Raw genomic sequence first — 14,630 nt, forward strand, 5'->3', positions numbered from 1 at the left:
CTATTTTTTATGGGACAAAAGAAAAGATTCTTCTATTTCCAGATGTCTCACAGCCCTTTCAAGTGTAGAGGAGGATATTGTGACAGCAGTTTTAATGATTCTTGGCTTCAGATTCACATCAAAATTGTGTTTTATCTGACATCAGAAGAATGAGCTGTTTTATCATCATGAAGATGCTAAAGATCTTGTGTCTGCTCAGATTAGTAACAATGCAAATAAGACAGCTATAGAGAATAAAAAAAAATCACAGTTGTGTCCTTAGGCTTTATCTGTGGTTTATCAGCTTCTAAACAATCAGCTGCATGAAGAAAAAGAACCAATACAGTGTTTATGTTCCGGATTAGAGCTTAATAACAATGAATGTATACAACTTTTTCCTAAGCTTGAAACCTAGATAATTTTGAGATTTTGTCCCATAAGACCCCCGATTATTTTGATAATATTACACTAAAAGCTGTGCCCCAAAACTGTAATCTTAATTGAAGTATTTCTTTCTGGTGAACATTAAAATAAAGATTAAAGTGAGCGTGATGAAATAGGCCAACTATTTTGCACATAATTTATTGCAGATTCTTAGCATTGCTTAAGCAATGATTTAACTTATAATAATTGGTTTTGGTGGACCTCATTTAAGTGGATTTCAGCAAAGCAATTGAAACAGTGCCATATAGGGAATTATTAGCTAAAGGCTCTGGCCGAAGCAGAGACAAAAGGTGCTGACAGGGGAACCGTCAGGGTAGAGAGATGTTACAAGCACAGTTTCTCAAGCATCACTCTCAGACAGTCTTAACTACAAATATTCACCAGCAATGTTTGCACAAGAAGAAGGGGCACATTAATGAAATTTGCTGATGACATAAAGCTGGTAAGAGCAGCAGAATATCTCACAGGAAGAACTCAGGGAGCCGATTACTGAGAAATACCCTAAAGATATTTCATTATACAAAGCTTAAGATCATGTACTTAAAAGGGGATTGTGTTTCCTGAATGAGGTCTGGTGGAAACAAGGAGACAGAAAGTCTGTTTTTATGGTGAAGCCTGGGAAATGGGAATTTCTAATGCGGATGTCTCCACAGTACCTACAAGCTTGAGTCCCCCTCAGGCAGTTACGGTTCTTAGCACTGGGAACAGCAGCAGTGGCCACAGGTACTTAGAAGAAATACGAATATTTCTGGGTACCCGTTTGGAAACAGTTATTTCATGGGTACTGTGAACTGAACACATCTCACAGCTTCTCTCAGGTTATTCTCTCATTTTTCAGTCTTCTTCCTGTTAAATAATTACTTCCCGCAGGAGGCAGGTGGCAGGTATTGAGTGGTTCCTCCGTAACGGCGAGAGTGTGGCAATCCCCCTCCCGCTTGGCTGTAGCCGGAGACGTCCCTGAGGATGGGGACGAGTCCTGCTGAGCAAAGCCGCTCTCCTTCCACCTGCAGAGCGCTCTCAGCCTCACCCTTTATTTCAGGGAAAAGACGCTTCGGAGTTATCCGCACATCTGATGCGTTCCCAGCATGAAGGGTTGCTTTTCCCCCACCCACACGCTCTGGAAAAGCCTTTCCTGCCCTTTCATTGCCCACAATGATCCCTCAGAAGGGCCGGCTGGAGAGAAGTACTCCCACACGACTGGTGACATTTAAGCTGTGCGGCAGATCCCTTTGCGCACGGATCCTGCTCCCACCCAACACAATAGCAGAATTCGGTGGGTGCGGGATGAAGCCCAGTGTGACATTTTCTTCCACCCCACGCTTCTCTGCTGAGTGAAGCTTTTGTGAGATGGTGGAGGTCAGAAAACCCCTGTCGTTCCACCTGTTTCTGCAGCCTCTGGTCCCACGGTCGGTTGACCCTGCGCTGCAGTGGTGCGTGCCTCCTCACATGCTCCTTCCCCTACCAACAACGAAACAAGCCCCTGCGTGCTCCGTTCAGACCGACAAGAGAGTGTTGTTGAATGCTGTTGATGAGCCATAATACCATCTTCCAAGCAGGGACACCATCCTCCTTCCCATGGGGACAGAACACCACCCCAGGAAAAGTTAACTGAAGCAGGGTCTGATTGGGAATTCATTAGAAATATAGCCTTTTACAGCAATTCACAGAAACTGAAGCTTTGTTGAAACATCCGGGTTTCAAACAAGGTTTGATCAGAAACGTTTCTTTGACCCAGATGGAAATTTTCAGTTAAGACCAGAGCAAGCGCCACCTGCCTGTCCCAGAATGATCAGAACAGCCAAGCCATTGGGTAGGCACCCTCTTTGCAGCAGGAAAGCACAAACTTAACAGTCGAACAGGTTTTCTGAAGTGCACCTTATTCCCTCATTTTTAAGGATTTTCATCACAGGAAGTTCTCTTTTCCAAGAATGGGCAGGAACAGAAAAAGAAAGATGGAGACAGTAGGAAAATATCAAAAAAGAACTGTTTTCTAGCTAGCTTACACTTAAACTCATCTAACTACCCCATTTAAACCCACCCCTCTCTGTCTGATGGCAAAAATCGTTCAACATCAGCTCGGAAGTGGGACTTTATGTTAGACAAGCCTTTAATGAACTTTTGCAAATGTGAACATTTTTGTCCTCTTCTGACCTGCCCGTAGCAGTAAATACACCTGGCTTCACAGGTAAGGGGATGCAAAAAAAATAATCTCGATCATCATTAACTTCTTCATGTATGCAACCTGTGGAAAATCACCAAATCCATGATGATGTGGCATAAAATAGTTATAGGAAATTGTTTAGGATAAACTGGAAAAATTTATTATTCCTTATTACTGCTGTCACTCCAATAAGAACTAACAACCTTCATATTCCCATCACAAGTCAGTATTTCATGAACATGCTCTTTGTATTAGAATTGGCCAGGCTTGCCAGAAAAATACTCTCCTCACCAAATTGGCATGAACGGTGATTTCCAAAACTGAAGTGAACGCAAATAAGCAAATGTCAGTTGACATGTATCAGATATTTTCATTGTAAGTGCTGTTTAAATTGAGTATTTTATATCATTATCATTTGCTTGGTGAAGTAATAGAAGTGTTTAACTTCTTGTAGATCTCTGCTGATGCATACTTATCTTTTAAATGGAATTTATTGTAAAAAAAATAAACAATGTCCATTAAAAGTTTGCAGATGAACATTCATTGTCCCCCCCCTGAGCCACAATCACTTAATTAATGTTAGAGATCTTTAGATAAAAAAGCATATGAGGTTGCTTCATGACTCAACCTATTCCCATTTAGTTCAAAATCAATCCACACCCAAAGCATCACTGATAATTTTATCCTGGCAATAATCAGTGTTGCTGGTAGTGTTTGGGGCATGCTGAGATGTTTCTCTTGTCTTCTCTTGTTTAATCATTTCCCTATAAAAGCCCACACTACCTTTAACAGCAGGCACAAAGCACATGCAACCTAACAGTCACCATATGAGACAGGAAAAAACATCTTCTGGGTGGAAAAGACCAGGTTCCTAATTCTAACATCACTGACACTTAAACATTTTTCTTGTGTACCTATAGCCAAGTCATAATCTAAACTTCTCATATGTGCTGCATGCTGGACTCAGATTTGGTATTTACGCACTCATTTTAAGAGGTTTAATTTATTCAGCTCATAAGGTTTTCTTTTATACCTAGTAGAACAGGGAATGGAAATGAACAGTATTATTCATCAAAACCCTACACACATGCACATCCATACATGTGCATATATACACAGCAACCGATTCACTAGGAATCTTGCTCCTGTGGTACAAATCATATTGCCCTTTCATTCTTTGCTGCACTTCTCCGTCCACGCTTCCTTTTTACTCCAGGAAAGCAAAGAAGTCTTTACCCACCCATCATACTTTATCCACCCTTTGAAAGCTTCTCTTCTCAAGGCCTGTGCATATTGCGTTGGCACGCTACCAAAACCCACTAACAAATGGCAGATTAAGTGGAAACACGGAAAAGAATTTCAAGCATGTATTATACTTGCTTGGAGTTCAGCGTGCAACTTTAAGACGAGGGCTGCCCTCTAAACAGGCAGGCCTGGGAATTCAGTTGCAAAACAATTACAGATGCAAGGAAAATACCTTTCCTCTGAGAAAGAAACTTGATGATATTCTGCAGTCCTCAGTAGGCTAAGTTCACCGTGTGCTCTGGAAGAGCTCGGCATGGTCTGTGCTTTCTCGAGACCTCAGTTTCCATCTCCAGCACTGTTCTTCAAGGGAGCTATACCACATTAACTAGAATTTTTCATATGTCAGACTCTTAAAAGATGCAGGAGTGGAATATTGTAATCCTTTCCACTCACAACCGCAACAGCCCCTCTATACCCATCTGCTGTCCTGCCTTAAGACACAAGAACAGAGGCACTTGATTCAGTTCTGCAGACTATCGGCAGTCATGATCAGTTGGACAATAAAATTGCTAGTGTCATGCCTGTATATAGTTCATTTGTGCTTCCTTGATGAACTATATGTCGGCTGCATGGCCATCTTTCTGATGGTTTAAAGGTCTGGTTTTAAGAGAGCTGTTTACAGCATCAAAGCAAATATACTCAGAATGCAGTTTCCAAACCTGCCTAGCAATGGCCCAACCCTGCTCTGAATGAATACACTGGCAAAATTACCATCAACTCAGGCGGGACTAGGTGAAACAATGTGTAGTGCAACAATTCTGCCCATGTTATCTGAGCTTACCTTTTCTTTCCAAAAACAATCTGGAATGTTTGCATAGGGTGTACAGTAGAAAGAGAGTCTCCCACTCCCGATTACACTAAACTTGCTGCATGGATTACTTAAAAAAAACCACAACTTGCTCATGTTACTCAAGCTCATTTGCCTTCTGCACAACTCCACTCTGCCAGTCATCTCAAGAGAATAAAAAAACCTCAGTTTACAGTCCAACGAAGCAGTTGAGAACATATGATGATGGATGGGAAATATGCCCCATAAGCCAGGACTGACGTTCTCAAGCCCACATTGTAGCGTGCACATCTAGAAATCAGGAAAGGTGTATGGACAGAAATTCCCAAATCAAAAAGTAGAACATTTCTGCACTCCAGTGTTCCTCAAAAAACTGTGGGTTTCACTGTTGGCTTCGGAGGAACTTTTTTCTTACTGTATCAACTAAAAGAAAAAGAAGACAGACCTGATTTATGACCTTAGACTGACTAGTTCAAATTCCTCCATAGTTTACTGACCCTGAAGTTAATAAAAAAAATGTGACTCTTTAGTCTAATAGGTTATTTTCAGCTTTAACTAATCTGAGCTCATGACTGGCTTTGGAACTGCAACAATCATATAAAAGCTAAGATTGATTATTACCGTCCAAAGACAAAGGGTAATTAAGTCTACTGGGGAAAAAAACCAAACCGCTAAACAAAAAAAAAAAAACTTGTAACAGGTGAGGACAAAACAAAATTGAAGGAAAATAAACGGCACTGAGGATATTAATAAATCTGTTCTGTATCTGAACATCTTTACAAATAAGTAACTGAAATGAAACTGAAAGTGCAACCCAAGTAGAGTACAAATACAAGAATGTCTGCATTGAAATTCCATAACTTTTCTTTATTCACTGTGATACATTCAAACAAAAGTGCTCCAGATAACAGCCATAGAGTAAAGGAAATTAAAATAAAAAGGCAGAAAAAGACCATCAGATACATATGGTGATTATTCATATTTCAAAGCATTAATAACTGCTTGTATCTGAGTGCACCAAAAGCCCACATGAGGGTCCATGTTTTTGTATGCTACACCTATAAAAATAATAATCATAGGCAGCTCTAGCAAAAAATGTTTTTCAGAACTAGAGCCAAAGCTATCACAAAGATAAAGCACCATCAGGCATATGTTTACAAATGCCATAGTAATTAGTAGAGTGTAAGAAAGGCTTAGCTGAATTAACATTTTCTTTGTATTTGTATAGCACAGGGAAGCTCTGCTTCGATTCATTCCTTCCCATTTCACACCAGGGACTTGCATTTGCCCCACAACACTAAGCGCCATGGGCAACTTGGTAGGCTTCAGGAGACAGCGAGAGATGGATGGGTGGAAGAGAAACTGGAACTGGAGCCAGTGTCTATCCTCCTATTTAAAATAGTATTGGCATGGCAACATGTACTTAACCATGTTACTGCAATACGGTGGCACAATCCACCTGAGCAACATTGTTTGTACAGACCACATTGACTTCCCAGTGCTGTCTGCCAAGCTACAAGTATTTAGCTGCACTGATTTTACCTATAAAACACAGTTCTTGTTTTAAAGTCCAATTCTGCTACAGTAAAAATGTCACTGTTATCTGCAAGAGACAGCAGAACATCACTTCATAGCAAACTCAAAATACATCCTATAATGTGGCTCTATTCCAGCCGTAGAATTACCAAACCATGCATTTGCCAAGAATTATTTGTAACTCAACAGTTTGACGGGAGGGCGGGAGCCCTGCCGCAAACAACACAAGAAACTGAAGTCAAGATGCCGTACAAATTACACTGTCAAAGGGATATGATAGAGACACACTTATAACTCTAGGGTCCCTCTACCTGGTGTATTTTTAGGTAGAACAGCATGGATCTACAACAAAAAGGGTGAAAACTCAGTAGCACCCTTGTCCTGCTCTCCCTTTTACCTGCTTTGCAGGCAGCAATTCAGATGGCCAGCAAGACCAAAGACAGGCTTCCCCTCTGAAAATCTGAGTTGCTGACATGAGATTTTCCTTAAAAGATGTAAGTAGGTCATAACAGAAAACAAGCCTCTGTCTCCATACGCTTTCTATGATAGTATATTCATAGGGATCCTGCTAGGTGTAAGACTATGCCCCAGCTGCTGTAAAGATTTAAGCCCATGTATGATTTGTGTTTCCCAGAGCAGGACACAATGGCACTGCTCCTATAACCAACATCATCTTCACAGTCAAGTCTTTGCAGCATCGAGGTCTGTTTGCTTAAAAAGCATTTTTCTTAACTATGTTACTAATAAAGTCTCAAATCACTCAGGCTGAAAGAAGGTTAGAAGTGTTACGTGGTTATTTACCCTTCACGCTATTTGTGTGGCATTCATCTCCCACAGCGCATGCCTTGCCCTTTTCACACTCCCTTTCTCATGCAGGAACACAAAGCTGTAATGTTTGGGTTGCAAACACCATTAAATGCCCCTCTTCAGCCCCCAACAGCACAGAAATATTTTCTTTTAAAAGTTCAGATCAAAGCATTTCTACTAATCCTAGGATTTATTAAAACAAACATTGTAGGCATGAGATAGTCAACAGCGTCCCTTTTATAAGATTCTTTGGAGACGGTTCTGATTTCGTACTGTTTACTGATCCGCCCCTAATTAATCTTCAGTTGCTCAGCTGCAAATTCAGCAAGTCCACCTGCTCCTTCCCCACCCAGCAGACGTTCCTTTCTCCCCAGTTTCAAGCTGTAATGACAGCACCACACAGTCCCTGTCCTAAGAACCAGGTGGCTTGCTTGAAAAGCTATAGATCACATCCTGATGTTACAAGATCGTATCACACACATTTGCAGCAGAAGTCTTGCCTTTCCTCAGATGAGTAATTAAAACCAGTCATTAAGTGCTTTCAAGGAGTATCATTGTCTTTATCCTTCCCTGCAGTCAAGGTAGTTGCCTTTGATCCAGTAACAGATCTGTGCGTATTTGAGGGGTGTGATGCGAACAGCTACATTGAAATCCTGAGGGGTGCCATTCATGTCCACCCACTGATGGCCTGAAAATATTCCAATAATTTTACGCTCCCATTTGTGATTCTGCCTCTTCCACATCCTCACATACACCCCAGATCCACTCGCACCCGGCTGGGCATCGCACTGCTGGTACAACAGGTCATATGTTTCATCTTTGACATCACAGAAACGGTAAACCAGGTTTCCTGGACGATCATTGTCATAGCCAGAGAAGTGAATCCTCCCTCCAGGCAAGTGTCTTGCTGGTGGGCTCACACCTATCTTCATAAACTTTCTTTTATGAGGCTTCTTCAGCTCCAGCAGGGCATAGTCATAATCCATGCCAATGTCATTGGCATTGCCTTTGATCCATCCTTTGGGGACATGTGTCCGTTTCACTCGGATCCACTGGAATTTCATTTTCTCAGGCATTGCTGAGTTGGTGATATTGGCCCCTTTGCTGCCATCTTTCAGTTTGGGCTTTAGGAACCCCACCCGCAGTTTCTGAGCTCCTTTGACATAACTCTTGCCATCATGGATACAATGAGCGGCAGTAAGAACGTGCTTTTCAGCCACTAGCGTCCCCGTGCAACCTGTAGATAGCTTCACTGATGTGGAGAATGGGTAATTCAACAAGAAGTCTTTCCCAAAAATGCTAAACCTGCTGTCATAGCCATAGATCTGCCTCTTAGTTCGAGATTTGCCTTGAGAGCCATCACCGCCGTTGCTCAAAATATATATGCCCACTTCAGTTTCAGTGAGGCTACCATTAGCATACAAGGTTTCATAGGACAGGTAGTTCTTCACTTCTTCATAAGTTGGCAGCGGAGAACTTTTGTGGCATGCTGGGCCACAGGGAGATACCACTTCCAGTCTGGCTTCAGCATCAAACTGCGGTTTGTCCAAGTTAAGAGTAGACTGTGGCAGTATAACTGGAACTCTGTAAGATGGCCAAGTTGGCTTCCAGTGAGAACTGGAGGGCATCGCATCTTTAGCAGCAAACAAAAGGAGGATTAAAGTGGACAAGCCTGCCATTCTGAATGCCGGTCTGTGGAAAGCAAAAGGAAGTCCAGTTACTCACTCAAACATGTTGCAAGATTAATCTACCTTGCTAAGTAATGGCTTTCTAACCAAATATAATATAATAAGGGTCAAGCAATTTGAATGGAGCCAACTATCATCCAGTACTTAGATTTCTCAGTAATAAACTAATGCCTTAACCTGTATCTTGAAACAAGTGTCCCAGGTTAACACTGAAACACAGGGCATTTAACCCTTAGATGTGCTGAGCCACCAACTCCCAGCTGACTTCAATGGGAAGTTATGGTATTTGTCTGCAAATGGCGTAAGGAAAATTCAGACCTTGTGTAAATTCCTGCATTCAGAAACCACAGCTCCTGCAAAGAGTGAATGTGTCTATCTTCAGCTAGATTACAGTATTCTCTGAAAGCTCCCACCTACTCTCTGACTCCACTGAGAGACATCCTTAAATCACTTCACACTGTTTGCTGTCTTAGCCAGAGACATCAAGCTGATGGCAGGAACAGGCAGGTGGACAAAGAAGGTAACCTGAACAGGAGTTGGGTTGCAGAACATGACCGCATGGGAGACTCGCTTCCCCTTGCAACTCATACCAGAGGAAGGTTTCTGCTTCATGTAGCATTCGCTCTCCCCTAGGCTTACATGAGAAAGGGCGATAAGATTATACGAGGGCAGCTAATCAAGTAAGTTTACAATTCTTGAGGGAATTTTCATTTAACATACTGGCTTATTCCTTTATAAACTCAATTAATTAGAAATGCAAACCAACCCCCTCTGAGCTCAGGGAGGCAAATGAGACTGTAAATGTGTTTGTGAACCACAGGCAGAGAGCCTCAGACTGCAGAGAACAGCGTGCTCTAGTACTGTGTCAAGAAAATGTGTAACTTCAGTTTATTTGAAAATTAGCCATACAGCTGAATCGCTGCAGGAGGCATTGCGCCCTGCGCAGGAAGGCAGGCAGGATCTCCCTCATACAAAGATTATTCAAACAAAACTTCACAATTATGTTGAGCTTACACATATTTAAAACCCTGCTGAGGTTACACTGATCACAACTGCAGGATCATTCCTGACATACCTCAAATGAGTTAACCAAAGCAAATCATGCAGGAGATCACCACAGCTATCTAAGAATAAAAAAGAAAAATCCTTCTCTCTAACGCTTTTTGTAGGAATACTCCATACCTAAGCTGCACCAAAAAAGACTTGAGAAGCTACAGACTGCTGAAGTCCAAAGGTGTCCAACTCAAATATTGGGCCTGGATTCTTCCATTGTTGGTAGCATCCTCTCTGGGAATGAAGGCTGTAATTAAAGCACACAAAGTTCAAAATATCAATTGACTCATGCAGGCTATCAAAAAATTTCCATTCCAAAAAAACAGATGTAGATGAACAGAGCTGATGGTACTGATGCCACAGAGGCAGGCACTGACTCTTCCAGAAATGACCAGACATTCTCTTGGTAATTTTTTCATTAACAAACAGGACATCTTTAAAGGGACATATTTTTTTCCAGAAGGGTTAAGCTCTATAGAATGTTTTGCTTTATACCTAGCGGGCAAGTCATGCTGGAAAATACAGGCCATTTTAAACATGAATCAGAATTGCATAATTTTTTAATGTCCCAAAATTGGAAAATACTTGCTTATGTATTCAAGGAAAACCATCAGCTCCTCTGGCTCCTTCCACGGCAGAGATTAATATTGGATGTGGCTGGGTTTTGCAAGCTATGAAAAGAGACAGTCTCACATTGGAATAAGGATGGTCTAGGGAAAACTTGCTGTATATCAAATATGCTCGTTGTATAACAGTGATTAGGAAAAGATAAAAAGAAGGTAACAGGGACAAATGATACCACTCCATCACCACAAAGACAATATACACTAGCATAAGTCAACTGTTAACTGTCCTACTTGTGACAGTGAGGACTGTACACAGAAATGTTTACTGGTCTTCCAGTTAGAAGCTGAGAACAGACTAAATCACCGTTATGCTGTACATCAGGTAGCAGATCCCATCATTAAGAGCATGTATTTATAAGCAGTCTGCTCTCATCTGCTTCACACCAAAGTTATTCCTACAAATTACATTTGAAGCTTTCTTGATAGATGGAATCTCCTGTCTAAATTGCACCACTAACGCCACTTCTTGGTTCTAAAAATCATTCATGCTAAGTGAACCAATGCTGGCCTTTGGCTGGTTTATTTAGCTGGCAGGGGAAAATTAGAAGCGTCTTGTCAGTTATTTGCACAAGCAGCAAGATTCCCTCCTGCCCATCAGCACAGCGACTGGATGAAGGGACCGTACCCAACAACTTCTCTGCTTCCTTGGAGAGCATCACCCGGGCTGAGAAGAGAAATTACCTCTCCCTGCAACCTGCCCTCCCTTATCTCCCCACCATCACCGCTACAGCAACGCCAACACTGGAAAAGCAGTTTTAGACAGCAGAGGGCAGCCGCCCTATGAAGAGAACAAGACAGGAGCTGGGACTCAAGTTGGTCCCCCAAAAAAGGCTTCTGAAGATGGTATCTGTGCCTGTGCCGTGCCCTGTAAAGTGGTACTGACTCCACTTTATGTCTCTGAGCAAGCCTCCCCACACCCCTCCCCTGCTGCTTCTGTGCTATGATCACATTGCAGAGATATGGGATGAAAAAAAGCCTTTTTATCAATTATAGAACTTTTCTATTATTTATTAAATGCTATTAAAACCTAACAATAAAATAAAGTTGTGAGTTTATACCTGACCATAGAGGCTAAACAGTGCTCACGAACCAAAGCATTTACTGAAGACTTCGTAATTATGTCTTATCTGGAGACATAACTGGTACTGAATCAGCTCTGGGCAGCAATAAATAGAAAAAATATGTCTTATTTATAACCAGATGCCAAATTAGTGCATAGGACCTCTTCTGTGTAGATCCTTCCTCCTTAAAAAATAAATAGTTATGCAGAAAGATGAAGGAATTTTAGAAGTAGTCTAAATTTAAAGAGAGACCTACCAGTTAGCCTCTTATTTCCTTTTCCTTTCTCTTTTTGTTTAAAACAAAAACAAGAAGCTGCAAAAAACAGGGTTAACACTCTCTATGTTCAGCTACTCACTCACAGGTGACCCTGAAAGATGTTCTCAAACCAAACAAACAGGTAAGAAGCCAGTACTTCCCTGAACAGCTACCACAAAACGATACTGAATGAATTACGACGTGCTGCTCTACTGTAGTACTGCTCTTCTGTTTCTATTTAAACTGTGTCATAAACTCAATCCACCCTTTGACTCAGTACAAAGCCCTGCTCTGATATCCAGCCTAGGAACCCCCTAGAAAGCGGTTTGTACATAATCACACTTGCTAATGGCATTAAAATTGTTTAGAGAATGGAAACAGTGACAGCTACCCCGGGGCTCCCCACGCCGCTAAAACACTTTACAGACACATTTTCCTGCCTGCTACGGGCATTCACGCCTCGAGATAGATGTTGGTGAAAGAGAAGTGCCTTGTTCAGGACAGACATGAATCATTTTCTAATAAGCAAGTAATTTTTCTGGAAGAGCTCACTACTTCAGGGGTGGTTCTTGTAATAGATGGTTAAATAACAATAAATCTTGAAACATCCACTATGAAAGCCCATGAACTGAACACTCTCCATTACATTTTGAAATGAAGAAAGTTTTTCCACAGTGCTGGAAGCCAGAATGATTAACACGGCAAAAAAAATGAAGACAGACAGTAAGAGAGAAAAACCTGCCTCGAACCAAATTTTAAAGGTGAACTAAATCACTGCCACACCAAAATACCTCCGCCGCTTCTCTTAGTCACAGAACTTGTTAAAACACAGCAAAAATAATTGAGTCGCAGTATAAGAATTACAGAAGCCTTACTGCCATTAAAATCTAACATCTCTATTAGCCTGCCTGCGATGCTGAAGGTAGTGCGAGAGTTGCAGTGCCCTACCCACTAGACTGAGGGCTGCAAGAGATGTCTCGGAAAACCTGAAACGAACTTTGATGCTGGCAGGCCAAGGGTGTCTGTTAACATACACAATGGGCACAGCAGGTATTTTGACACGTCTGTCAGTGACACATGCACACACAGAGGAAAGGGATCCTATTATGCGTTTGCCACTTAGTCCAATTACTACAGAATATTTTCACTGCCTCCTTTCGCCCCCCTTTCTTTCCTCTCCCTCTCTCCCCGGCACGTAAAGCAGCTTCGGTTTCACTGTACAAGGGCAAACTGCGTTACAGGCGGACAGTGGCGGTCAACTTGAACAAAACAGTAAGCCGTAAGCAAGGACATGCGTCCCCAGGGCTATCAAACCAGCCCAGCCGTGGGGCAGCCGCGCAAGCGGGGTCTCCGGCGGGACCTTACCGACCCCTGGCACCTCGCTCGGGGCAGGAGGCGAACGACTGCCGCAGGCTCCAGCAACCGCTTCGCTGAAGAGACCGTGTCATGCACTTCTTAAAAAAAAACCCACCAAACCAACCCACCCCCAAAATCCGGTGTCCTCAGTCACGGTGATGAACCCAAGCCTAGCACCGCAGCGGCTCAACCGGAGAGCGACTTCTGACGCCTCCCAAGCGTTCCACGCGGCAAAGGCGAGTTTTTATCGGCTGCTTCCCCCGCCAGACGCCCCTTCCAAGTCAGCCACGGACACCGGCGAGCAGCGGTGCTGGCCGCCCCGGCGCCGGGGACCCGACGCGGGGAGAAGCCGCGTTATCCCTTTTGTTTCCCCGCCGCCGAAGAGGCGGCGCCGGGTGCGCTCCCGTTGATGCGAGCGGGGTTAAAAATTAAGCTCCGCGGGGGAGGGTTCGCCCCGAGCCGGGACGGCGGCTCCCGGCAGCCCGGCCGGCGGCCGGTGCCCCGCAGCGCCGGGCTCCCCTCGGCTCCGCGCCCGCCGGGCAGGTGAGGCGGCCGGCGCCGGGGCACCGAGGGGCGAGAACGGCCCTCGCCATCCTCCCCGCCGCCCCTTTGTCCCCCGGGGTGACCCGCACCTCCGCGGCACCCTCCCGGCCGCCGGGACCCGCTACCTACCAGCTTCCCGCCGCGGCGGCGGCGTCTCCGGGAGCCGCTCAGGCAGGTGGCGGGGCCGGTCCCATCCCTCCCGCCGCCTCCGCGGGGCTCGGGGGCGCCTCCCGCCCCGTCCCGTCCCGTCCCGTCCCGTCCCCTCCCGCCGGGCGCCTTCCCTCAGAGGCGCGCTCCGAGCGGGGCGGAGCGGCGCGGGGCGGAGCGGCGCCTCCCGCAGGTGGCTCCGGCCGTCGCCGCCGCAGCCGGAGTCCCGCTCCTGCTCTCCTCCGCTCCGCTCCGCAGCGCTCCCGGCGGCGGCGGCGCCCTCTGGCCGTCCCACCGCCCCTCGGCGGGGGGCAGCGCCGGGCGAGGCCGGGGCCTCGGCCTCGGCCGTCCCTCCGCGCAGGCCTACCGGTGCACCCTGTGGGGCGTCACCCCCTTTTTTTCCTCTTTTACTGCTGTTTGCGTTTATTTCCTGAGGAAAACCCTATTTTTTTTCCCTCGTCTTTGTTTTTATTCGCGGTGTTCCCACACTGCGGGCAGCTCAGGAGCTGCCGGCCGCTCACCTCAGGGATGGCTGGGCCACCCCGGGGCTGGGGTGGGAGGTTTCGGGGTGCAGTGGTGGCACCTGGGCGGCCCCGAGGGCACCAGACACTCTCTGTCCCCGATGTCTGGGTCCCCAGCGTGGCAGGTCCCTTCTCGGAGGGTCCCTGGCCATGGGGTGAGCCCCCGGGGTCCCTCCTGCCATCGCAGGGCATAAGCTCCGGGAGCTCTGCGGTCCGTCACCTATGTTGCTTGGCCAGGCAGATATGTGAATTTAATTGTCGGACACATTCTTTGAATGGGCTTTAATTACTCATCCTTCTTGAATCCTTATAATGATATCTGGCAAGAAAAGAGGAAACCGGAGCCAAGAAGGCAAAAAT

At 44.9% G+C, this 14,630-nt stretch overlaps 1 protein-coding gene across 4 annotated transcripts in view; it reads right to left on the reverse strand.

Annotated features, from left to right (window-relative positions):
* Positions 1 to 13,889, reverse strand: part of PRSS23 (serine protease 23) — an 898,595-nt gene extending 884,706 nt beyond the window's left edge. Inside the window, exons 1-3 of one of the 4 annotated variants that reach the window (XM_049823477.1) lie at positions 13,732 to 13,889; positions 9,890 to 10,007; positions 5,523 to 8,711 (exon numbers count right to left, since the gene is read on the reverse strand). In XM_049823477.1, the coding sequence (XP_049679434.1) occupies positions 7,580 to 8,698 (1,119 nt within the window). In that variant the 5' untranslated portion in view covers positions 8,699 to 8,711; positions 9,890 to 10,007; positions 13,732 to 13,889 and the 3' untranslated portion in view covers positions 5,523 to 7,579. Of the gene's footprint in view, positions 1 to 5,522; positions 8,712 to 9,889; positions 10,008 to 13,187; positions 13,285 to 13,731 lie in introns of those variants that run through there. The other 3 variants (XR_007508862.1, XM_049823476.1, XM_049823478.1) reach the window with 3 other exon arrangements.
* Positions 13,890 to 14,630: the final 741 nt, after the last annotated feature.

The sequence above is a fragment of the Accipiter gentilis genome, chromosome 19 (assembly GCF_929443795.1).
Source record: "Accipiter gentilis chromosome 19, bAccGen1.1, whole genome shotgun sequence".
NCBI classification, from domain to species: domain Eukaryota; kingdom Metazoa; phylum Chordata; class Aves; order Accipitriformes; family Accipitridae; genus Astur; species Astur gentilis.